The sequence below is a fragment of the Tamandua tetradactyla genome, chromosome 5 (assembly GCF_023851605.1).
Source record: "Tamandua tetradactyla isolate mTamTet1 chromosome 5, mTamTet1.pri, whole genome shotgun sequence".
Taxonomy (NCBI): domain Eukaryota; kingdom Metazoa; phylum Chordata; class Mammalia; order Pilosa; family Myrmecophagidae; genus Tamandua; species Tamandua tetradactyla.
In genome coordinates, this window is record NC_135331.1 from 2681656 (window position 1) to 2706687 (window position 25032).

Here is a 25032-nt window from a genome sequence, read left to right on the forward strand (position 1 = left end):
CAGAAACGGAACGGCTTTTAAAAAGGGAATTTTATTATGTTACAAGTTTACAGTTCTAAGGCCGTAAAAATGTCCAAACTAGGGAGATGTGTGTCTCCCCGTTTAAGGTGAGGTTGCTCAATGCAGCCCTTTAAGAGAGAACCATTTTGGAGAGAGCTTCAGAGCTGACATAGACAGAGATGTTTGGAGATGCAGAAGGAAAATACCCCCAGGGCTCGGAACCAGACGCCAGGAGAGAAAGCTAGCAGACATCACCAGGTGCCTTCCCAGCTGAGAGAGAAACCCCAAACGTCATCAGCCGTCTTGAGTCAGGGTATCTTTCTCTGGATGCCTCTGGTGGAAGCTGGGAGCGGCAGGAGGCCCAGCTGAGAAGTCTCGCTGTGGCCCGGGAGAGCAGGCGTGGAGGCCTGTGGGGGAGACGGGAGGACGGGACCGTCTGGGAGAGGCTGGGTGCTGCCGGCCGGATCGGGTGAGAGTCGGATGCAGGGGGTGGGGCGAGGTGGCAGGGTGCCCCCTGGCCTTTTGGCTGGAGGAACCGAGGGAGGGTGGTGTCGTTTACTCAGTGGGGCAGCCTGGCTCGAGAAAGACTCGGGAATCTTGTTCGGGACGCGGGGACTGTGAGATGCCTCCTGCTCACCCTTGCAGGGGTAGCCCGTGGGCAGCTCGGTGTGTGGGGACCGAGAGGTCAGTTGGAAGCCTGGTTTATGGCTGGCAGTGACCACCATGAGACCAGGTGAGGAGGCCTGAGGGCGGAGGGGAGACATAGCAGTGACCATGCCAGGGTGTGGGAGCTGGCAGGGAGGGAGCAGGGAGCCAGCGGGGAGGGCGCAGGGGGGCTGGGCCTGTGTGGCACTGCCAGGGTGGCAGGGGGAATGTGCCCTGGCGCCAGTGCTGCACTGGGCATAGGCTGCGGGCACGGGGACGTGGCCCTGGGCTTGGCCATCCCTGCAGGAGGGGTTGAGGCAGCTGAGGAGGGACGGTGAGCTCCAGTGAGTGGGACGCCAGCCCGAGGAGTGCGTGAGGAGCGGTGAGCCTTCTAAGGAGCTTTGTTGAGACAGAAGCAGAGAAAGGGGCAGCAGCTGGAGGGGACGTGGGCTGGAGGGCGTTCTAGGTTGCTGGCTGCTGGAGTGTGATGCATCAGAAAGGGAACGGCTTTTAAAAAGGGGAATTTATTAAGTTGCCAGTTTACATGTTCGAAGGCCATGCAAGTATCCAAATTAAGGCAAGGCTCTAGAAATGTCCAACCTAAGGCATCCAGGGAAAGACACCTTAGTTCAGGGAGGCCAATGACGTTCAGGGTTCCGCTCTCTGCTGGAAGAGCATGTGGTAACATCTGCTAGCTTTCCCTCCAGGAATCTTCAGCAGCTTCCCCAGGGCTCTCTTTTGTTGGCTCTGTCAGCTCTGGTGGCTCTCTCTAAAGCCGTTTCCCAAAGTGGTTTCCTCTTAGAGGCTCCAGTAAATAACCCACCTTGAAAGGGTAGGGAGACATCTCCATGGAAACCACTTAATCAGTGGGTCCCACTCACATCTCCATGGAAACAATCAGTGGGATTCCTTCCAGCAACACTGAACAAGGATGGAAGGACGTGGCTTTTCTGGGGTCCATATCAGCTCAAAGCAGCACGGAGGGGAAGGTAAGATTTGAAGAGAGGGACATTGAAAAGCAGCCTGGGTAGACTTCCCCTCCTGACGTGGCGTCCATCGAAACTAACTCAGGCTCTCTCCTTTGAGGTGTGGCTTTTTGTGCTTTTCTTAGAACTCCTTTGTAGGGACTTTTCCTAGGCCTGAGAAGTTGACAGGCTCTTTTCATCGCACTTGTCCCGGTCTGTCTGAGCATACCCAGCTCCCCCGGCCTCTGTGCCCACAGAGGGGCCCATCACCCTTTGTCCGATGGTGCCAGCACTGGCAGTGGCAGATCTGAAACTTGTTCCGTGGTTGGTTACCAATTCTAGTGAATCCTCGGAAGGAAAATGGTTTCCTCCTTTCACTCATACCACTGCCTTCCTGTTTTAGTTTGCTCAAGCTGCTGGGATGTAACATACTAGAAATGAAATGAATTTTAGAAAGGGAATTTATTAAGTTACAAGTTTACAGTTCTAAGGCCATAGACATGTCCAAATTAAGACATCTAGAAACAGAGACCTAAACTCCAAAAAAGGGCCAGGGCAGTTTGGGGTTTCTCTCTCAGCTGGGAAGGCACATGGGACATCTGCTAGCTTTCCGTCCTCATTTCATAAGGCTTCCCTGGGGCATTCTCTGTCATCTCCGAAGGTCTCTGCTGTGTGGGCTGTTTATTCTGTAGTTTTTTCCAACATGGTTTCCTCCTCAAGGGCTCCAGGAGCAACCCCACCTTATATCCATCTCCTCGGAAACCACCTCATCAGAAGGTCCCACCCACAGCTGGGTGGGTCACATCTCCGTGGAAACAATCACAATGCTCCCACCCAGCAATACTGAATGAGGATCAAAGGACGTGGCTTTTCTGGGGTCTGCAACAGTTTTAAACTGGCACATTTGCAAGCTGAATAAAGCGCACACAAGCTGCGCTCTTTCCAAACAGGCACAAAAAATTAGCTGGAACAACAGTGCAATTAAACAGCTGCATTCATCATTCGTCCAGGCGGCTGGCTGTGGGGGCCTAGCAGCACGTCTGTGGCCCGGAGAAATTTCAAGACAAAATTGGCTGTTTGCTCACTGTCTTATCCCAGAGCAAGGACGAGAGACCCTGGGACAGTGTCCAGGCTCTGCTGTGTTCCAGCTGTGCGGCCTTAAGCAAACAGCTCAGCTTCTCTGATCTGTTGCCCTATTGGTGAAAGAGGTTCCCCGGCACCCAGCTCTCAGCACCAGCCGGCCCCAGCCCGCACACAGTAAGTGCTTACTAAGTGGTAGCTGCCGTCTTGTCTCTCACTCTCCAGAGTGGGGAGCGGCGGCCCTGGGATTTGAACCTGGGCAGTAGGGGTTCCTTCACTCTTTACCTCTCATGGGACAGAAGTGCCAGGGTTCCCCACCGTCACCGCGGGCTCTGCGCTGTCTCTGGGGGCGAGGCGGGTGGAGGGGAGGCGCTAGGCCCCTTCGTGTGCTGCGCGGAGGTGGGGGGCGAGGGCGATTTTGAGGATTCTGAGTCTCTTCTGAGCCCCTGTCTCGGGGCGGGGGTACAGAGGAGCGAGGGCCTGTCTGCGTTCTTGTGGGGAGCAGGTGGTTGGCAAGGGGTACAAGATATTAGATGGCGGTGGGTGCCCGGGCAGGAGAAGCAGGGGGAGACAATTGGGAATGAGGCCCAGAGGGGTGTCACAAACAGGTGGGGTCTGTTTGGGCAAAGACCGGAAAGTGCAGGAACAAGCTCATCCACTGCCTGGAGGGAGGGTCTGCCTGGCAGCAGGAGGCCCGTGCAAAGGCCCTGAGGTGGGAGCATGCCCGTGGAGAGGACAGGGGGCCAGGGGGCTTCAGCTCAGAGGGAGCTGAGTGCAGCAGAGGCTGTGCCACAGGGGAAGCAGGAGACAGGGCCCCCCATTGACCCCATGGGGCCCCCGTGGGGTACCCCGCCACTGCTCAGGGGCCCTGAGGAGCCCCTGACAGCCCGAGAGGACGAGGGTGGGACCCCTCTCTGTGCACAGAGACCCCTGGCTGCCGGGATTCACCTGGGGGTGGTGTCTTCCAGTGTAGCGGGAGCTGGGGAGTCTGGCCGCTGGCCCCCAGGTGGTGGCATGGAGGTGATGAGGGACCCCTGCCCCCGACCAGCCACCAGCATCTGGGGCCTCGTGGGTTCTCCCTCAGTCCTGCCGATCACCGCTAATGGTTTTCTCAGCCCCCCTGTCCCACCCCGTGCCATGCTACCACCCACGGCCAGGTCATCTCACTCCACTGGGCACGAGCCGCAGGCGCGGTTCCTGCATTTAGGGCCACGTGGCCCTGGCACCCAGTGGGATGGCCGGAGCGTTGGCGTCTGCTTGCCTGCTCCGGGCTGTTCACTGCCCCCCACCCCCCCGCACCCTCAGCCCCTGGAGGGCTTCCCGGCCAGGGCGGCCCCAACGTGCATGACATGGTGCTGAGAGTAGCTGCCGGGACATGCGGGCCACCAGGGTGGGCGGAGGGGAGGGACTTTAAACCAGGCACCGAGTTGCCCCACCCAGCCCCTGTGAACCAAGACCTCCACGGGCTCTGCCAGAGTGGCTCAGCATCAGCACCCTGTGTGGGAGATAGGGCTCATCAGGGGTCGACTCTGAGATAGGGCTTGTCGGGGGTCGACTCTGAGAAAGGGCTTGTCGGGGGCCGACTCTGAGAAAGGGTGGCGAAACGGGCTTTGCCTCCCGGATCCTCCTGGAGCATGTCTGTAGGGCCCACCCCCTCTCCCCTCCCCAGGCCCGCCCTGCATGACCCCCGCCCCAGGGCCTTCTGTCCTGTTGAAGCGCGACTTGGTGGCAGCCTCAGGAAGTGGCACTGCCCACCGTCTCGTGGATGTGTGCTTGGTGCCCCAGTGGGCGAGGAAAATCCTTTAACGCTCCAGAACGAAATCACCAGCTGTGCCGGTTTGAAAATATTATGTACCTGTGAAAAGCCCTGTTTTGATCCTGGTCCAGTCCTGTAGGAACAACTGTTTCTTTTCATCCTGACTCTGTATGCAGACGCTTTTGATGAGATTATCCCCATGGAGATGTGACTCACCCAATTGTGGGTACTGACCTTTGGTTAGAGGGAGCTGTGACTCCACCCACTCCAGGCATGTCTTGATTAGTTTACTGGAACCCTTTGAAAGAGGAGGGACAGAGAGAGCCAACAGAAGCTTCCAAGCAGAGCCTCAGAGCCAACAGAGAGAGCAGATGTAGACGCTTGGAGAACAGTTGCTTTGGCGAACAGACACACGGATGTTTGAGTTGCTTGGAGCCCAGCAGACGTCACCATGAGATGCTAAGCAAGCCAGAACCTGCAGAGAGCCAAGGGGAAGCCAGGAGATGAAATCGAGCCCTGGAGAAGCCAAGTGAGGGACCCCCACAAGGACAGAGGCTGAGAGCACCAGAGCCCAGGAGCAAGGGACCAGCAGATGCCGGCCACGGGGCTGCCCAGCGGACAGAGCTGTCCCTGACCCATCAGCCTTCCTTGAGTGAAGGTGACCTGTTGCTGGTGCCTTAATTCGGAAACTTTCACTCCCTTAGGACTGTGAACTTGTAACTTATTAAATTCCTCTTTATAAAAGTTGTTCAGTTCTGGTGCATCGCATTCTAGCAGCTTCCAAACTCACACGACATACGGATGCCTTCTGACATACGGATGTTTAAAGCGGGGTTACACCCCAATGGCAGGGAAGGCGGGTCCCCCCGTCGGAAGGGGACAGGCCTGAAGCTTCTGCCGGTCACTTCAGGTGGAACAGGAGGCCACATTTTCCCATTTCTCAAGGCATCAAAGTTTTATGTAAAATATCCCCAAGCTTACATAACGATGACAAAGTCCGCTTTTGTACATACTTTGTAATACAAAAGCATAAAGAAACGAAACAATTTAAACCCAAAACTTCTGCTGCCCGTATTGTTTGCTGGGGCCTGCGGGATGGCCGGGCCCCGGGCTATGTGTGCAGCCCTGAGAGCCGGGCCGTGGCCTGCGGCCTTCCCCTCCCTGTGCTGCCTGCGAGCGCTCAGGTGCGTGGCTGTGCCTGCTGCGAGGTCAGGCTGCCCACGGGCAGGGCCCTGCAGGTGGCCTCCGACTCGGGGGAGAGGGAGAGGCGCCCAGGTGAGGGAAATGAGGAGGGCACTGGGGAGGAGGGCGCTCAGCCAGCCCCCAGACACCTGGCGGCTGAAGCCTCACCTGTCCTGTGCCGGGGCCTCTAGGAGGACGGGTGGCTGGTCCCGCGTGGCGGGCAGGGCCGTGGGGGCAGCCCCTCTTTGGGTCTCCCCAGGCGTGTCTCCGAGGGGGGTTCACGAGGATGAGGCTGGACTCAGGGTGCAGGCCCCCGTCCCCGGGTGCTAGCAGAGAGGAGCAGAACCCGAAACCCAGAGGCCCCATTGAGCCCTGGGCTCTGGCGTGGGTCCTGGAAGCCCCTTGCCGGCTGTGCGGGGAGGGAATAGCTTCTGTGTGCCTCAGTGTTCTCATCTGTAGAATGGGCGGTTATGGGCTCCCTCCTGCAGTGCCTGAAATCTCCCCAAAAATCTTGGAGCGGTGCCTGGTACCAGCGAGTGATCAAGAATGCTTTGGGGTCGTTTGTCTGGGACGTGGGAGAAAAATCACAGATAGAAAAGGAGGGTAAACAAGGGCGGGGCGGGGACCCACGTCTGCAGAAGAGCCTCTAGCTCTGCTCCAATGAACGCATCAAAAGTAAAAGTTGGGAGGCTCGCTAGTGTCAGGGTGCCCCCTCCCCCCAGTTCCTTCTGCGGCCGGAGCTGCAGGGGACGCCCACTGCCCCCCGCCCCGTGCTGGCCGGCCCCCGCCGTGGGTGCCCTGGGCACCAGCCTCACCGGCCCTGTCCCCACAGCACATGCGCGAGACGGCGGAGCGGCGGCAGCACCTGGAGCTGGAGCATGAGCAGGCCCTGGCCGTGCTCACCGCCAAGCAGCAGGAGATCGACCTTCTGCACAAGGTGAGCCTGGGGGGCCGGGGCACGGGATGGGAGTGCTGGGGGGGGGCCAGGCGGGTCGTGGGGTGCGCAGGGCAGAGGGCTGGGGGCACGTGGGGACATGCCTGTGTGCGGTGCTGTGCGGCTGCTCACCTGGAACCGCGCCCCCCTTCCCTCACCCCGCCCCCTTATTCCCTCGCCCCGCCCCCTCACCCCTCACCCTGCCCCCTTCCCTCGCCCCGCCCCCTTCCATCGCCCCGCCCCCTCAACCCTCACCCTGCCCCCTTCCCTCGTCCCGCCCCCTCAGCCCTCACCCTGCCCCCTTCCCTCGCCCCGCCCCCTCAGCCCTCGCCCCGCCCCTCAGCCCTCGCCCCGCCCCCTTCCCTCGCCCCGCCCCCTTCCCTCGCCCCGCCCCCTCAGCCCTCACCCTGCCCCCTTCCCTCGCCCCGCCCCCTTCCCTCGCCCCGCCCCTCAGCCCTCGCCCCGCCCCCTCAGCTCTCATCCTGCCCCCTCTTCCCTCGGCCTCCCCCACCCCCCCTTCCTGGCCCAGCCCTCTCTTTCCTAGAAAGATGTACTTACTTCTGCTTTCCTGTATTTCTTAGTTTTCCCCAGATTGACTTGTGTTCATGTCCTGCAATGGACAGACCACGGGCACGCTGTAAGGCCTGCTGCCGGCTGCTGGGGAGACTGGGGCAAGGGGCAGTCCCGTGCCCCGCTCACCGGGCAGGGATTGCTCCAGCTTTTTTGGGGAAAGCAAAGTGGCAGTGTGGATTAAAATAAACAGCGCACCCCAACTGCGTCCTGGAGCCCCCGGGGCCCCGCCCAAAGGCTCCTCCCTCTGGGGCTGTGCTGGTGGGGGTCGTAGCTCGAAGGGGAGGGTCCCCCCACCCCGCTCGCGGGGACTGGCGAGTGGAAGTTGGTGTAGATGCCCCCGCGGAGACCGCCCAATGGTTAGGGGCCAGCAGCGCCTGCCATAAGTGCACAGCGCTCACACGAGAGCCCATAAGAGGGAAAGCGAGAGGGCGGGGAAGAGAGAAGAGAAGCAAGACAGAAATGGGGAGAGGAGGAAGGAAGACGAGAAGTGGGGTGGGGGGTAAGGGGGAGAATCGCCTCATCTGGAATATGTGTCCACAGAGCGTGGCTGAAGGTCTCGGGGTGAGCCCCTGCCATCGCCGTCAGCCAGGCCCCCCCCAAAGGATAGAGAGACACCCTTACAGGGAAGGGGCCTGGAGGTCTCCGTTCAGGATGGCCTGGGGACCGCTGCGCGCCCCCCATGTCCCTTCCTTCCCGAGCCCAGCAGCCCCACCCCCACCCCACCCCCTCCCCACGACTTCCCACGTCGTCCCTGAGCGCTGACCGGGGCCTGACGTGGGCGCCGGCCTGGTGGCGGTCGCAACCTCACCTCCTGTCGTGGCCGGTGGGCTGGCCCAGCAAACAGCAGCCCTTCGGCGGGTGCCATGCAGAGAGCTGCTGCGGCGACGCGGGCAGGACGCCGCCCCGATCCTCCCCCACTGGGCACACGCCCTTTGCAGGGCCAGTGCCAGCTGCTGGAACCTGTCCCCTCGCCGCAGCTCTGCCTTTACCAGTCATCCGAGGCCAAGGAAGGCAGACCAGAGCCAGCTCCGTTTCCTCGGCCCCGTGACCCCTTTTGGGTATTGGCCAGTTTCCTTTGCGCCTTCTTTTTTCTGTCATTGGTCGTGGTCTGTTTTAGACACGGTGATGCTTCTCGAGTTGGGGAGCAGAGGAAGGGAAACCAGATGACGTAGAAACGTGCCAGTGTCGCCATTTCTTAGAAGCTCCGATGCTTAAGCCTAGAAGAAGGTCGGAGCTCGAGGGGTGCGAGATAGGTGACCTCTTTCCAGGGTCTCCCCTTCATTTGCTCTCCGCAAGGACAACCTCTGAGCAGTGACTGCTGACGGTGTGGTCACTTGTTCCTTTTCTGGCCACCGGCCACCCACCATCCACGCGCCCACATTCCGGAATGTGGGAGCACAGAGGCAGGGGCCTGGGCTGCCACCCTCCCAGAGTAGAAGGGAACAAGCGAGTAAATGAGAAATCCGGTGAGTGCCATCACGACACATGTCACAGAGGAAATAATAGAATGCGGCCACAGAGTCGGGACAGCGGCTCAGAGGAGAGTGACTTCTAAGTGAGGAAGGAACCTCCCCCAGGCCACCGGGAAGAGCCCACGAGCAGCAGGGGCACGGAAGTCCTGTCGGGGGGGGGTGGGGGGACTTGGTGTGCCCAAGGCACAGACAGGACCCCCAGTGTGGCCACAGGGGGCAGCCGGGGTAGCTGGTGGGAGATGAGGCTGGGGAGGGGCCGCCCAGGCATACCGGACTTGGTGGTCAGTTGGGAGTTTGGATTTATTCCTGGGGAGCAGGAAACCTTCAGAGGGTTGAAGCACGCGCCACGCTGACACTGCAGGCAGACGGGGCTGACGTGGGCGCGGGTTGGGGCATCCAGCGCATGCTCCCTCGTCGGTTATGGAGGGGCAGACACGTGCAGACGGGAGAGAAGGGAACAGTCAGGGGTGGCACCCAGTGTCCCCTGCCAGGATGCTAGCGCGGAGACCTCTCCGGGCTGCTGGGACTTTCTGTTTTCACCTTTTTACTCTGAAATACATTTACATTTAGAGAAGAGTTGCAAAAATAATACGAACCCCGCACAGATACCAGTACCACCCCCATACCCCCAAATGCTCACATCCCCCAACCTCACCGTTTCGCCCCTTTTGGCCTATTATTCTGTCTATCTGTCTGCCTACCTGTCTTTCTATCCATCCATCCATCCATCCACCATCTTTATGTCTGTCTATTCATCCATTTTCTGGTCACTTAAACATATGTTGTATTCATCCTGCTTTGAGTGTGCCGTGCACGCTTCCAGAGAGCAGGGATATTCACTTCCGGGACCACCTGAGCAGCAGGTATCAAGTCCAGGCACTCGAATGTTGATACAAAGCTTGTGTATAGTCTGTGTTCCCATCTGTTTTGTATGTTCAATCATGTGCCTTTGAGCCTTGCCCCCTCCCTTGTTAGATTCTGTATTAGTTTAGGGTTCTCTAGAGAAACTGAATCCACAGGGAACACTCACGAATGTAAAATTTATAAAAGTGTCTCACGTGACTGTGGGAACGCAGAGTCCAGTATCTGCAGGGCAGCTGTGAAGCTGACGATTCCGATGGACGGTCTGGACGAACTCCACAGGAGAGGCTCACTGGCCTGTCTGTTCTGAATTCTCCTTTTTAAAAGCTTCCAGTGATTAGATTAAGCATCACTCATTGCAGAAGACACTCCCCTTGGCTGATTGCAAATGGAATCAGCTGTGGATGTAGCTGATGTGATCATGATTTAACTCTATGAAATGTCCTCATCACAACAGACAGGCCAGAACTTGCCCAACCAGACAGACAGATCCCAACACCTGGCCAAGTTGACACATGAACCTGACCATGACAGATTCCATCCAGGATCATGTGCCGCCTTCAGTTGTCTCCTATTTGCTCTTTTTATTTAAGTTGCAGGAACGTGTAAACAACATAAACTCTCCATCTCGGCCACATCCAAGCCCGCCCTTCACTGGCTTTAGTCCCATCTGTAGTGCCGTGGGGCCTTCCCACCTCCTGTTACTGGAGCTTTCCCACTTCCCCAAACAGAAACCGTCCTCTTTGTGCACTGACTCCCCGTCCCCCCACCTGGGCCCCCTGGGAACTCGTGTTCCACTTTCTGTCTCTCTGAGCTTACGTGATCTGTGCTGCTTTCTTTCTGGTGGCTGTGGGGCTTAAACTTAGCATCCGTAACCTATGGCGATCTTGTTTGCAGTGAGGACAGCTTAACTTCAGTAGTGTACACAGACCACGTCCCGTGGCTCTCCACCCACCTTCACGGAGCTCTTGTCACAAGTTACATGTCTGTGCTCGATGTGTCCCAAGCCACGTATTTATCATTGTACTTCATACATTCTCCATTTAGATCCTCTAGGAAGTAAATAGTTCAGTTACAAGCCAAAAATATAGTAGTACTGGCATTTGTGTTTACCCATGTCATTGCCCTCACCAGAGATCTTTAGTTTTTATTGCAGCTTCCATCTCTATTTATTATCTTTTCCTTTCAACCTGCAGAACTTTCTTTAGCATCACTTCTAGGGCCAGTCTAGTGGTAGCAAAATCCCTCAACTTTTGATTATCTCGGAATGTCTTAATTTCTCCCTCATTTTTTGATTAAAAAAATATATATATATTATGGAAAAACATGAATATGTATATCCAAGACACTCAATGAACTCCAAATAGGATAAACCCAAATAGACCCACACTGCAGCTTATTATGATCAGACTGTCCATGCCAAAGATAAAGAGAGAATCCTTAAAATCACAAGAGAGAAGCAACGTGTTGTGTGTAAGAGAGCCTCAAATAATATGAAGGGCTGATTTCTCATCAGAAACCCTGGAGGCCAGAAGGCAGTGGGAGAACATATTTAAAGGGCTGAAAGCAAATATAACCACCCAAGATTGCCATAGCCAGTCAAACTATCTTTCAAAAACCAGGGAAGGGCAGTGTGATGGTGGCTCAGTGGCAGAGTTCTCGCCTGCCATGCCGGAGACCCAGGTTCGATTCCCGATACCTGCCCATGCAAAAAAAAAAAAAAGAAAAGAAAAAAATATATATATATATATATATTGCTATGGTAATTCAAACTTTTTATTTTGGAAGGGTCTGTCACTGATATGGAGTAGGGAGATGGAACTATCTGATGTTCTGGAGAGGCTGGGCTAGGTTGCACGACTTATCTGGTCCAGGGACCCATCTGGAGGTTGTAGGTTTCTGGAAAATTGCTCTAGTGCCTGGAACCCTTGTGGAATCTTACATGTTGCCCTAGGTGTTCTTTAGGATTGGCTGGAATGGTCCTGGTTGGGGGTTGGCAGACGATGACAGGTAACAAGGTCTACCTGAAGCTTGTGTAAGAGCAACCTCCAGAGTAGTCTCGATTCTGTTTGAACTCTCTCTGCCTCTGAAACTTTATTAGTTATACTTCTTTCCCCCCTTTTGGTCATGTGTTGGTACTCTTGATGGTACATGCAGGTTCCTCAGGCTCTCTTCACTTTTCCTTGTTTCTTCTCTCTGCTCCTCAAACTAGATGATTTCAGCTGTTTTATTTAAGTTCACGGACTGTTTCTCTTGCTGGTTCCAATCTGCTGTGGGATCCCTCTAGGAAAATTTTAATTTGTAACTGTGATCTTCAACTCTGTCTAGGTCCTTTTTGTAATTTCAGTCTCTCCATTGGTATTCTGTTGTGTTCCTTTATCATTTCCTTGATTTCCTTTGATTCTTTGTCCATGAATTTTTTAACCACTTTGAGGGTCTTTAGGATTACTTTTTAAAAGTCTTTGGGGTTTCCCAGGTCTAGTCCTCTTTGTTGATGATTTCTAATATTTTAATCTTCGTCTTTACTTGAGCCATTGCTTCTCCTTCCTGTGTATGTTTTCTAATCCTCTGTTGAGATGTGGACATTTTAATACTTTAATGTGTTATTGCTCATTTAGACTCTGAGCTGTCTGTTCCTTAAGCTTGTATCCAGATACCATAATGAGAGAGCTTCCTGTGAATGTCAGGAGCAAACTGGGGGAAAAAGAAAAGACCTTTCCCAGCCTTTGCAGATGGCCCCATTAGAGTGCTCTCCCTCAGGGCTTATCCATACAATGAGTTTAGAGAATAGCTGCAGCCCAACACATAGGGCCTCGGTGGTCCTTTCTGTACATGTGTCTTGTCTTGGGCATGCAGGTGTGGCCCTAAGAATTCCCCCATTTACACATTTCTAAATGCCCTCTCTTCCTCTGGAAGAGGACAGCTTATGGATGTCCTTTTCTGTAGTAAAGAGCTGCTATTTTTATGCCCAGCTCTTGTGCTGGCAGCACCCTGAATTTTCCCTGGGGAGTCATGCTTGGCTCCCAGGCTCTCTTCTGCAGCGTGCTCCTAGAACACAGGCTGTGCTCCCCACTCGACTCCCAGGCTCTCCTCTACAGCGTGCTCCTAGAACACAGGCTGTGCTCCCCACTCGACTCCCAGGCCCTCTTCTGCAGCATGCTCCTAGAACACAGGCTGTGCTCCCTGCCAGCTGGTCTCCCAGGCCCTCTTCTGCAGCGTGCTCCTAGAATACAGGCTGTGCTCCCCACTCGACTCCCAGGCCCTCTTCTGCAGCGTGCTCCTAGAACACAGGCTGTGCTCCCTGCCAGCTGGTCTCCCAGGCTGCATCAGGGACTTGGCTCCGGTCGCCCTCAGCCCTCGGTGCAGTTGCGTGTTTCTCCTGTGTTTTCCATGGAGCTCAGAGTGTACAGCACCTCACACCACCCACTTCCCACCTCCACTGGCTACGGCCCCTTGTCCTGTCGCAACCGCTTCTGCTGCTTGGACATTGTCCTGAGGCTCAGGCCTGTCTAACTGAGTCCGGTGCTCAGAGCTTTAGAGTAGGAAGTTCAGTGCCCCTTCTCTTGTGTGTGACTTCGCTGGAACCTGCCCCTGCTGCAGCCGGAGGCATCCTCCAGGGGTGTCTCAGCCTCTTGCGCCCCAGTCCCTACCCTGACTGTGCAGGGACTGTGCCACCCCGAGAACTCCGTCCAGCCAGTCCCACTTTGCTCTGCAGGAAATGGCATCTAAATGAAGCTCGCAGCTCTGACAAATTGGCAGTGGCCCTGAAATGAGCTTTGCTAAGCTGTTGCCTAGAATTTGCAAGACTTCAGCGCTGCCAATTTTAACTGTTTAATTTTAACAATCTATTCTTATAGCCCAAATGGCCCAGCTTGCAAGTAGCCTGTGAAACCGAAGTGCCGATTTCCATAGGAAGCCGAAAACTAACTTTTCATTGCCAGCTTGGCTGAGTTTTAACAGCCTGCTATGGAGGGTTTTTGTTTTGTTTTGTTTTTGTTTTTTAACCCTGCCACTTGAAAACTATCTTTGGCTTAACTGACTCAGTGGTGCTATTTATATAATCCTTACGTGTTCTCCAGTTGTTTTTCCTTGTTTCTGTTTCATTGTCTGTTGTTCTTGTCTTTACTCTGAAAGGAACAATTTTTAGCAGTTGGCTATTGAGTCGGATTTGAGATGGGCATAGCTAATTTGCTGTTCTAGTCACTTCCCCAACTCTTAAAACCTCATTGGAAGTGTGTGAGAATAAAATGCATATGAATGACTTCAACAGAAACCTCAGACTAATTTTCGCTTCTGTGCTGAGGCAGTGACTAGAACAGCCTTCTCCCCTCCCCGCTTCCCTGCCCACTGGTTTTTGAAATAAGGAGCTGCTGAGATCATGCTCATTTGTTTATTTATGAGGTTGAAACACTAATTCTTCTGTAGATGCCTAGAGAAGTAGTCCCCCTAAGAATTCTAAATGTCAGTGTCGCTTCCGTGTGTGGGTCTTTACTGGTGCCTGACACTGAAGGACAGGGCCGGTTTAGCAGAGGAGATGACGCCCTGTGAAGCCAGTGTCTCCACACTTCACAGTGCTCACGGGCGCCCACGTCGGCACTTCCTTTCTCTCTTAGGATGTGACCACAGACTCTCGTGGACTCCAGTGTCCCCATTTTTTAAATGTGGAGCATCTTGTTCTCTCATGGCTTAAGATTGTGTTCATTAGGATGCTTGTTTTCAAGTGACAGAAAACCCCAAGAAGGGAATTTTATTTGGGCACAGAACAAAAACTTTGACTTCGGAGGTGGCTGGATCTGTGAACCAGCTTCAGGCACGGCTGCATCCAGGGCCCGGCCAAGCTCAGACGCAGCTGGATTTGAGATCCAAGCAATTCTGACTTCAGCCATGGTGAAATGCGAGGCCCATAAGATCCCCTCGGAATTTGGTTCCTCTCTCTTGCCCCGCCTTCCTCTGGTTGGCTTCCTTCTCTGTCCCCTGATGGGGACTCTGGCAGGTGCAGCCTCGTCCCTCCTGGTGCCAGGATGGCTGCAGCAGCTCCGTACTGAACTCCCCTTAGGTTCAAGTCCTCTTACAGGAGGCCCAGGAAAAGTGCTGCTGCCCCGATTGGGCCATATGCCCATTAGCAAGCCAGTCTCTGAGAATCTGGGGCCCTGCCCATACTCGGTGCAGGGGAACACTGGATTCCTAACATGTTCAGGGGTTCTTCCCAGAAGAGTAAGACACAAATGCCAGGCAGGCAAAAACAACAGGTACTTGTTATCACCATGAGGCTAGAACTTTGAGGACTGTAGGAGAAGAAATAATAATGGATTTCAGTTTTGTATGAATTTGCTATTTGGCCCCCAAATTTCTTTAGTGAAATGTATAAAATTTCTTTTTCCTGGGGGTAGGTGGTTTTGCTTCGTGTAATGAGAAGAGAGTCTTGTCTGCTCACCCCCACCAGGGAGGGCCTGGGGCTCTTTGGTGCAGGGTGGGGGTTTGTCTCTGGGAGTGAAGGACAAGCGAGGGGCGGTGGAGCTGCCTGCCGGATCGGGGACGCAGTCAGATAGACCGAGTGGCCAAGACTTCCCCTACCATTCTGGGTCCACCTGCCTTCCTCGTGTGCGCCCCTCCCAGTGGTCGAGCCCCCCCCAGCCCCCACGCCCCAGCAGCTTGGGAAGACGTCTCCCACTTTCACAAAGGGCTCCAGCCCCAACTGAGACCCAGTCCGTCCTGCCCAGAGGGAAAAGTCGGACCCGATGCAGACCCCTAGAATTCAGGGGTTTATTAGAGAGATCAAAGATCAAATGCATGAGCCGCGTCCTGACCATGTTGGCAGTAATGGGGTTTTGTGCTCCTGCTCCCTCCTGGAAATGTTTACTCTTCTCTCTTCTCATCACGGAACAGGCTCAGGTGGAAGCTAAGAAGGAGCATGACGGCGCGGTGCAGCTGCTAGAGGTAGGCGGGGCCCACACCTCTGTCTGGGGCTGGGTCGGGCGGGGCCAGCCCCAGGACCCTCTGCCGATGTTAGAGGTCACTCATGAAGAGCCTCTGCACCCTGTTAGGAGACGTTCACACGTCCTCTCCTGCTGCCCCTACAGCCCCCTGTTACACCAGGTACCGCTGTGATGCTCATTTCGCAAATGAGGAAACTGAGGCACAGAGAGGGTGGGCGACTTTCCCCTGGCCGCACAGCTAGGCTCAGTGCTGAGTGGCTCGGCTGTGGCCAGTACTTCTCTGTGGGTTCCTCCCAGGTGGCATGGAGAGGAAGAGGGTGGATCCACCACTGACGTGCCTGGGGTGATCCCCCCATTTCTAGGTGGCCAGCCTTTGGTGGCCGTCCTACACCAGTTGTGTCTCTTAGGGGTGAGTCTTTAGGATGCATCGCTCACCCTGAGAGGGGCCTCCCCTTGGTGCCTGGGAGGCTTTGGCAGAACCTGAGCAGCGGAAGAGCCCGGGAATGGAGGCAGCCATCGCCATCCCAGGCTCCCCCCCCCCCACCACTCCCCCTGGATTCAGAGGGAGCTCCAGAGGCCTTTCTCAGGGGCCTTGGTGCCAGGGGCTGGAAGGCAAATGGCCCTAGCTCTGACCTGCACAGGTGGCCACCTCCTGGCTTGCACTGATGCCAGGCCCCGTATGAGCAGGTGGGTGGGCCGAGCCGGAGCCAGGGGGGTGCCCTGGAGCCTCTGCAGTCTGCACCTTCACACACCGAGCCCTCCAGGTCTACCCCTACTGAGGACAAAGGTCCTGTGACCGCTGGCCCCTCAGTGTCCTGTCCAGTTCAGGGGCATGGGTGGAGGCACAGGGTCAGGCCTCCCTCCAGCACACCCCTTCCCCGCAGTGGCCCCCCACCCGGCAGCACGCCCCTTCCCCACAGTGGCCCCCCTTCCCCGCAGCGGCCCCCCACCCGGCAGCACGCCCCTTCCCCACAGTGGCCCCCCTTCCCCGCAGCGGCCCCCCACCCGGCAGCACACCCCCCTTCCCCACAGCGCCCCCACCCGGCAGCACACCCCCCTTCCCCGCAGTGGCCCCCCACCCGGCAGCACACCCCCCTTCCCCACAGTGCCCCCCACCCGGCAGCACGCCCCTTCCCCACAGCGCCCCCACCCGGCAGCACACCCCCCTTCCCCACAGCGCCCTCACCCGACAGCACGCCCCCCTTCCCCGCAGCGCCCCCACCCGGCAGCACGCCCCCCTTCCCCGCAGCGCCCCCACCCGGCAGCACGCCCCCCTTCCCCACAGCGCCCCCACCCGACAGCACGCCCCCCTTCCCCACAGCGCCCCCACCCGACAGCACGCCCCCCTTCCCCGCAGTGGCCCCCCACCCGGCAGCACACCCCCCTTCCCCACAGCGCCCCCACCTGGCAGCACACCCCCCTTCCCCACAGTGCCCCCATCTGGCAGCACGCCCCCTTCCCCACAGCGCCCCCACCCGGCAGCACGCCCCCTTCCCCACAGCGCCCCCACCTGGCAGCACACCCCCCTTCCCCACAGCGCCCCCATCTGGCAGCACGCCCCCTTCCCCACAGTGCCCCCACCCGGCAGCACGCCCCCTTCCCCGCAGTGCCCCCACCCGGCAGCACGCCCGCCTGCCCAGGTGGCCTCCATCTGGACAGAGGGGGTGGGGGAGGGCTCTTGCCGTCGCCAGAGACGGCCACCTTCTTTGCGATGGCTTCACCCCTCATCCCCGGGGAGTCGAGAGCCCTTAGGGTGCATGCACCTTTCAGTTTGCCTTCTCAAGTCCAACTGTCCCGCAGGGAAGGGGGTGCCAGTACCCCGTGTCTTCAAATGTTTTTTTTTTTAACGCATCCATTAGTTGATGTGTGTCTGGAGGGGCGAGTGTGACTCTCGGCCGGCAGAGGGAGAGATGGCCTGGGGGCGGGGCTGGAGGCGGGGGCAGCCCTTCGGGGGCCCATCTGTCTCCCTGAGGAGTCACCCGCTGCCCCCTGCTGGAACTGTGGGTCTCCTGCTGGGACCATCATTTCGTTGTCCTGTGCCCTCGAGCCAGTTGAGTTGAGCTTGTGGGGGGCTCATCCGCCTTCTGGGTGCAGCCATGGGCAGGGCTTGTGGGGGTGCGTGCTTCCCTGCGGCCCAGCCACGCGGGCATGCTGAGGAATGTCTTCTTTTGTCTGCTGCGTCTTCCTGCCGCTGCGTCTTGCTTTGCACTGCGCCCAGAGCACCTTGGACAGCATGCAGGTATTTCGGGGAGCACGGCCCTCCCGCCCTGTGTGTGTGGTGACAGCCAGGTCCCTGGGCCTGCTCGTACCTCCTCTTCCCGTAAACGGGGCTCGGCAAGGTCAGGACCCCAGGGGCAGCTTGTGGATGAACCGTGGGACGGTCAGGCGTCTTGGGGCCGGGCTGGGCGAGAAGCTGCTGGTGCCCACTCCGTGGTGGGAGCCTGTCCTCCGGGTGGCAGAGCACAAAGCTTTCTTCTCTGAACGTCGTGCAGGCCCATGGAACACGGTTCACTGTTTTCTACCCGGGCTACAACTTTCAGGCTGGACAACTGTCCTATGAGTTCAGATGGCCACAGGGGAGAGAAATGGTTGGGGTTGGCTCTGTGCCTGGCCCAGCTGCCCGAGGGGGAGGGCCCGGAATCCCACCGGTCATCCGAATTCAGCCTTTGCCCCTGAACGTTGCACGGCTCTCTTCTGTGTGTACCACGTGCAGACAGCAAGCTCCTCTCCAGGGGGAGGTCGCCTTCGTCCTTTCAACGGGCAGCGCCTTCCTAATTCCCTGGGGCGGGAGAGCAGTTAGGTTGTCCCGGAGGAGGATTTTGAATGCTTTCCGGAACTCTGCAGCTGCCCTGGCATTTGTAGCTTGCACGGCTCTTCTTCCTGCAGGACCACTGGGTTTCACAGTGCAGCCCCAGAGCAGCAGCCCCGGCCTCACCTGGGGGCCTGTTAGAAATGCAGATGCCCAGGCCCCACCCAGACCCACTGACTTGGAAACGCTGGGGTAGGGCCTGGGGTCTGGGTGTTAAGTAGCCTCCCAGGGGTTCTAACGTTGCTGCAGTTGGAGGAGCTCGGGGGGGGGGGGTCCCTCGGTGCCTAGAGAGTCACAGGCCAGTTACTGGGGGAGAGAAAGTACTGTGAGGAGCGAGTTGCTTGGGCAGCTTGTCCATCCCGGCCCACACGTCAGGAACAGCATCCCCTCCCCCAATGCTGCAGCCCGAGGAATGCAGGTGGGACAGTCTGCCCCAGAGGGCACAGGTGGGACGGCCCACCCCGGAGGGCGCAGGTGCGAGAGTCTGCCCCGGGGGGCGCAGGTGGGACAGCCCGCCCCCAAAGAATAGTGCCATTTCTGTTGATTTGATTATGATATGACATTCCCTTAACATAAAATTGACTGTGTAAAAGTGAACAATTTAGCGGCGTTTTGTACATTCAGTGTTGTGCAACCACCACCTCTTTCTATTTCCAAAACAGTTCCATCATTTTTAAGTGTCACCGTTCTGAGAGAATGTGGTAAATCCTATGCGTCGTGGAGGTGATGTTCTTTCCACTCCTCAGAAAAATGCTACCTCCTTGCCTGGCTAGGTAGCACAGAGTTTCAAGGTTACTTAGAAAATGAGTTAAATAAAAATATCTCAAAATATGCCCATATTCATAAATCCAGTTCTCTGGAAGTTTCTGAGGCCTGTTTTCTGATGAAGGATTGGCTAGGATATTTGAGGGGGAAGAGGGTGGTCAGCCTACAAGGTGGAGGGTCCCAGCACCCAAGGAAGAGTCTGGCCTGGTTTGGCAGCTTGGCAAAGCTGAGCATCAAGAGTTACTAAAGCAGAGCAGAGCTTCTCCAGAATGAGCTCATCAGCGTGGGGCACTCTGCTATCGGCCTCCTGCGAAGTGGGGGCAAGCCCAGGTATATCAGGTAGTTTCTGGTGCTCTAGAGGAAGTGATTTCATGACAAAGAAGCAAGAGAAAAAAATACTGCACAAAACTCGCACACATTATCCCACTCAATCGTCACAACAGCCTATGGGGAAACTGACGCATGGGCAGGTTAAAAACTTACCCAAGATCCCCAGACCTAAACCAGACCACGGAGTGCAAGCTGTCAGCGGCTGCCCTGCAGTTCCTTTCCTACAGGATCCCGGTGATGGGGACAGCTCTCCTGCCTGCACAGCGTGTGCCAAGATGAGTTGTAAGTTAGCTTGTGCAGTGGCTAGACTCGGGCAGTGCCAGCTGTCAAGCCTCCCACCCCTCCCTGGCTGCGGTGCCGTGGAGGCGGCCAGTGCTGGGTAGTCACATGCCCTAGTCCAGGCATCGGACCATAACAGCATCACCCTCCTCCTCCCAACGAGGAAACCAAGGCACAGAGACGCTGACCGACTTGCCCAAGGACACACAGCCAGTCAGTGGTGGAGCTGGGTTCTGAGTGCAGGGCACCTGCCTGAAGCAGTGTGTGGAGAACAGCCTCCCCTAGGAGAACACCAGATGAGGAGGAGGTGCACTCAAGGCCCTGGACAGGGGAGTTTTGCCAGGAATGCAATTGTCCCCGACAGGGGCCAGTGCTGAGTGTTTCTTGCCTGCACCTTACTTGCAGGTGGCTGCGTCGTGGGAGTTTTCCGCACCACTGGCCATCCCCTGCTGGACCAGGCGTGGGACACAGGGCCCTTACATCTCACCCGGGAGGAACCCAAGAGGGCTGCCTGTAAGCAGCTCTCTGCATCCCTGGAGCTCATTTGGGAGTGAAGAGGGAGCAGCCCAGGCAGCCAGGGCTTATCAGTGCCAGATTATGTCTTTTGGGGGCTCCAGGCGCCTTCACCTTCACAGGCTTCTTTCTTTTTAAAATATATTAAACATTTAATTTGACTGATATGCTCCAGGCTGGATTAATCATTATGTACTTATTATTAGCATATTCATTTTTCCTTCTCGTCCTGTGAGAAATTAAAAGGAAAGCATTTGTCTTCTTAGCTGTATGTGGCCCCAGCGCTGTGTTGGGCCCATCAGGGAGAAGCCATCCCATGCCCAGGTTGGCGGTGAGCGCTTGCCTGAGAGGTTGGGGGGGCCGTGACTGAGTGCCTGCATCCGTCCCACCGCAGATAGCAACTTGGGGCTCCCAGTGTTCTAAGGATACACTGGGGTGCACTATTGGGAAAACACCATCCTCAGCAGGATTAGTTTTAGGCACGGCGTCCACAGCAGAGCTGGGGTCTCCGGGGCTGCTGGCTCCACGGGGTGAGGGGTCCCGGCCCCCTGTGTCCGGTGGCTGTGCCCTGTTGGGCTCCCCTGCCGCTCTGTGCATGCAGGTGGAAGCTGTCTCGCAGGCCATCGCCAGGCTCGTCACCTGCAGTCCTCCTGTGCCCAGGTGGCTGCCGGGTGTTGTCTCGGCAACGTCCAAACTCCAGCATCTTTACAGGAAAACCCAACCTTGCGACTAAAATTACAGTGAAATATTCACCAGGTGCAGTGCCTGAGAGGTGAGTGGATTCTGAGGGTTGGTCAAAGGACACCACGGCATGCGCGTGTGTGGGATTCCCGGGTGACACTCGTGTGTCTGTAAAGGAATAAGAAAACGTCCGTGACCCACCTGCCGAGAGTTCGCATGTTCGGCCTACGTTGGACGCAGACTGTCCCGTGGGTGAGGCTTGGATGAAAGTTTCAGTCCCAACCACAGCGGTGGATTAACAGCACTGATTCCATACGAATCATAGAATGTAAAATATGGGTTAAATACAAAACTCGATGCAGCCACTTATCCGAGTCTCACTGCAGAGGCCATTTTGTTACCTTTTCGTATCAGAATTGCACTGTGTTGTAGAAGGGTCTAGAACTCAGAGCAAGTACTTGCGAAGATTCCAGAATTCCGAGCCGGTCTCGCGTGAATGTTAAGTCAGATCGCAGGTGCTTCGCCCGCAGAGACAGCGCGGGGAGAACTGATTTCCAGTGCGCCCTGCAGTCGGGTGCCCGGCGGGCCAGGTCTCACCTTGGCTTTGGCCGCCTCTCGGGGTCATTGTTGTGTTGCCCTTTTCCTGCCGACACGGCCCTGCCCTGGGCGCCCCGGAGGCCCAGGAGGCGGAGGGCGTCGGGGAGGTGCCCAGCCACCCCTGGGGATTTGTTCTCCTCCGTCTCTATAAATAACTGCGTCCAGATTTGCCGTTCTCCGCTGTTGGCTCCAACTCTAGTTCACGTGCCTGGTGACGGTGCCGCCAGCAGCCAGAACGCAGCTGCCCTCCGCCTCGCAGGCCTGCAGGAGGCTGGGTCCAGGTCGGTCGCCCACGCAGCGCCACCCGGACCACCCAGGCCTGCCCCCCTCCCAGCCGGCCGGCCGAGCGCAGGGCCCCGGACGTGAAGGCCTGATCCAGGTGAGCCGGCCCGGCAGCCGCGGGGTTCCTGGACGCTGCTGCGACCCGCCTGCCTGATTTCTGGAAGAGACAAAGAGCAGGGAACCTGCTGCGGTTGCCCGAGGGATGGCTCCCTCGTTCTCATGCCAACCTGAATAAAAAAGATGTGTTTGTTTATTTCTTCACGAAATGGTGAGAACAGGCATCGGGAAGCCGCTTGGCAGCTCGGAGCTGGCATCCTGCTGCCTCAACGCCGTTTCCAGGCAAGGGACGGAAAAGAGCAGTGCTGGCGACGGAGGGGAGCATTGCATGCCTCTTAGAGTCTTTGTAGTGGGAATTTGAGATGGGAGAGGAGGAGGCACCCGGCCACCACAGCCACGCTGAAATGAACGCAAGTCTCAGTGCAAATGACCCCTCGCAGGCATCTGTGGCTACACGGGTCCCAGGTGCTGAGGCCATATCTGCTGCGCGAGCTCTGGGCACGCCTGGTCCCCCGTGCACTCAGTGCCCTCCCCACCAGCGAGCAGGGAAGGCTTCCTGGAGGGAAATGTGCCAACTCGCAGGGCGCTGGGGACCCAGCCTCAAGCTGTGCCCGGAGAGCAGCCGCCAGGGCTCCTGCGCCTGTTCACTCCGGGGCGGGAGCGGTGCTGAGACACTTAGCCCGTCCACGGGGTGTGCACACGGCCGATTTTACCAGCCAACGCTCCTTTCTCACATTCTCCTGCTTGTGAAAGCGCGTGTCGCTTCCTGATGTCTTCCTGCCATCGGCAGATGTGATGCTGGACGTCGCTGGAGATGCAGGTGGTCTGGGGGGGGGGGGCGGAGTGTGGCCCTCCACACGTGTGCGCTGACGGCCCTGGGGAGGGGACTCCAGCTACACCTGCCGCTGGTCCTGGACCCTCAGAAGGGGCCCAGCAGCCCCGCAGCCAGCCCACAGCAGCCCCGGAGCCAGCCCACCCGCCACGGCCCTGGCCCCCTGACGAGGTCACTGTCTCTGTTTGCCTGGACAGCACGACTGGGAATGGCCCACAGGCTGTCCCGTCAGCCCTTCTTGGAATACTTGCCACTGTTAAAGACTTGAGAGATTTTACTCTAACGTGACGATTCCCTGCCCATCTTGAAAACGTGGCGGCTTCCTTAGGGTGGGCGTGCAGTGGGCTGACAAGCGGGTGCCATTTCAGGGGGTGCAGGCGCCCCTCCTCCTGCACACGTGCCCCCGTCTCCTGGGCCAGTCTCTGCCGATGGCAGTGCGGGTGGTTTGAGGGCAGCTTCAAAATGTCCCTGCTGCCCTGCCCTGTCCCCAGCCTGCGGGAGCTCGTCAGACCAGCGTCCTTCCTCACAAGAGCGTCGCTGCTCTTTGGGGCCACGCCTGTCCCTAGTAGCTGAGGGGAGATGTCACAGAGCTGCCCCTGTCCCTTGGGGGGCCTCTCAGCACAGAAACGCCAGCCAAGAAATGGGGGAAACGCCTCTCTGGAAGGTCGGCGTGGTTGGCAACCTGCAGGAGAGTAGACGGGCCCCGAGAAGGGTGCGATGGTGGCATCACCGTCCCCAAGGGACCCATCACGCTGGGTGCTGGGTGGGGGAACGGAGGGGATGGACGTGCCCCAGGACACCCCAGACGGAAAGGAGAGGCTGCGGCAGGGACGGCAAACTGTCACCGCCACCGCAGCCTTGTCCCCTAGCCTGCCCCTGCTCCTTGCATCTGGGCTCATTACCCTCTCTGTTGGCGTCCCGGGTCCTGCATGTGCTGTGGATTCAAGGACACGGCGACGCTGCCGGCTTCCTGCGTGCACGCTGCTGCCTTCCACCTGCCTTCCTGAGCGCTGCTCATATGGTGACCCAGTCCGCAGCATGAGCTCTGAAGGAGGGTCCATGGTCATCGCCACTTTATAGACATGGAAAGGGAGGCCCCGGAGAGCGGAGCGACTGGCCTCGGTCACAGAGCTGGTGTGCTAGGGCTGCAGGCCCCTCGTGGACAGTCTAACCCCAGAGCCCCTCCTTCAACCCCCTCGTTGCGGATCCCTCCTTCCAGGGGCCCCCAGGGTGTCCTCTAGACCAGGGGTTTTCGCTGGCATCCCTGGCGAGGTTGCTGGAAGTGCAGATTCTTGGTCTGCTCCAGACCTACTGAATCGGAAACTCCGAGGGTGGCCCAGCCTCCCGTGGTTCAGGGGTCCCCGTGTGATTCCAGTGCAGCTGGAGTGTCAGGATTGCTGTCCAGTGCTTGGAGCCTTTGGGGCGGCGGCAGCAGCCTCACGTGGCACCTTGGAGACCCTGATTCCCTGGGGGAAAACTACCTCGTTATCCAGCGTCCATGATGCCTGCTGGTGCCTGCACCTGGAGTTCCAGCCCCTCCCCCCCCCCCGCTCCCTCACTTAAGCAAACCTCACGCTCTTGCTGGCCCTTACTTTGGGGCTAGTCGCCTCGGCGTGTGCAGGGCCCTTCCTGCAGGGGGCTGGGGGGAAGGCCCTGTGTAAGTGCTTGCACGCTTGCAGGCCTGGGCAGTATGGCCTGTAACTGGTCACTGTGAGGTTGTGTCCCAGAGGCCGGGGCTGTTGTAACTGGGTCTTTTCCTCTTACCTGCTGGGAAACCACAACTCCAAAAGTCAGGGGACCCTCTGATCTGCGCCCCCCTGAGCAGGGATTCAGGTGGGCGCGTGCCCCTGGGTGGGCAGGGTGGCAGGGATACTCATGCTCAGCGTCCCCAGGGCAGAAGCCAGAGTGTCTCCTGCAGCCCAGGCAGAGGGGGCAGCTGTGACGCCCCCCACACGCCCCCTGTCCCGGGACCCCCAGTGTGTGCATCCTCTTCCCTCCTTGCTTAGACCCTCTACTGTAGCCAGGCTCATGCAGCTCTGGGGAGGGAGAACCCTGCTGACTTCCTTAATGAGTCAAAGAAATCAATTATGGGTCTGGAATCTGTTAGGTTTATTTTTAGAAATCCGTGATCTCAGAAGTAAACAGCCCTTCGCTCTGGACTGAAGAGCTGAGAGTTTAGGCCTGTGGAGGGCACGCAGGGGAGGGCATCTGTCCGGGCCCTGCCACCCGGCCGAGTCCGACTGTCTAGTGCTGTGGACACAGCTGTCCAGGCACAAAAGACTCCTGCCCTCGCGGGCTGACGTTCCGGTGGGAAAGCCAGACGGTACCCTCTGTAAATGAGAGTTGTGCAGGCACCCTATTGTAGGAAACGGAGGTAAGGCAGGGCTTCCCCGACACAGTGAGCCAACCTCCCATGCAAAGGATGTGCTTTCTGCAAATTGGCAGGCCCCTCCTTCCTTGGATTCAACAGACACTTATTGAAT

At 57.6% G+C, this 25032-nt stretch overlaps 1 protein-coding gene across 1 annotated transcript in view; it reads left to right on the forward strand.

Annotated features, from left to right (window-relative positions):
- Nucleotides 1-1564: 1564 nt before the first annotated feature.
- The window catches only part of RIMBP2 (RIMS binding protein 2), a 97321-nt gene continuing 73853 nt past the window's right edge, over nucleotides 1565-25032 (forward strand). Inside the window, exons 1-3 of the mRNA XM_077159543.1 lie at nucleotides 1565-1634; nucleotides 6461-6565; nucleotides 15355-15405. Of these exons, the coding sequence (XP_077015658.1) occupies nucleotides 6464-6565; nucleotides 15355-15405 (153 nt within the window). The 5' untranslated portion in view covers nucleotides 1565-1634; nucleotides 6461-6463. The remainder of the gene's footprint in view (nucleotides 1635-6460; nucleotides 6566-15354; nucleotides 15406-25032) is intronic.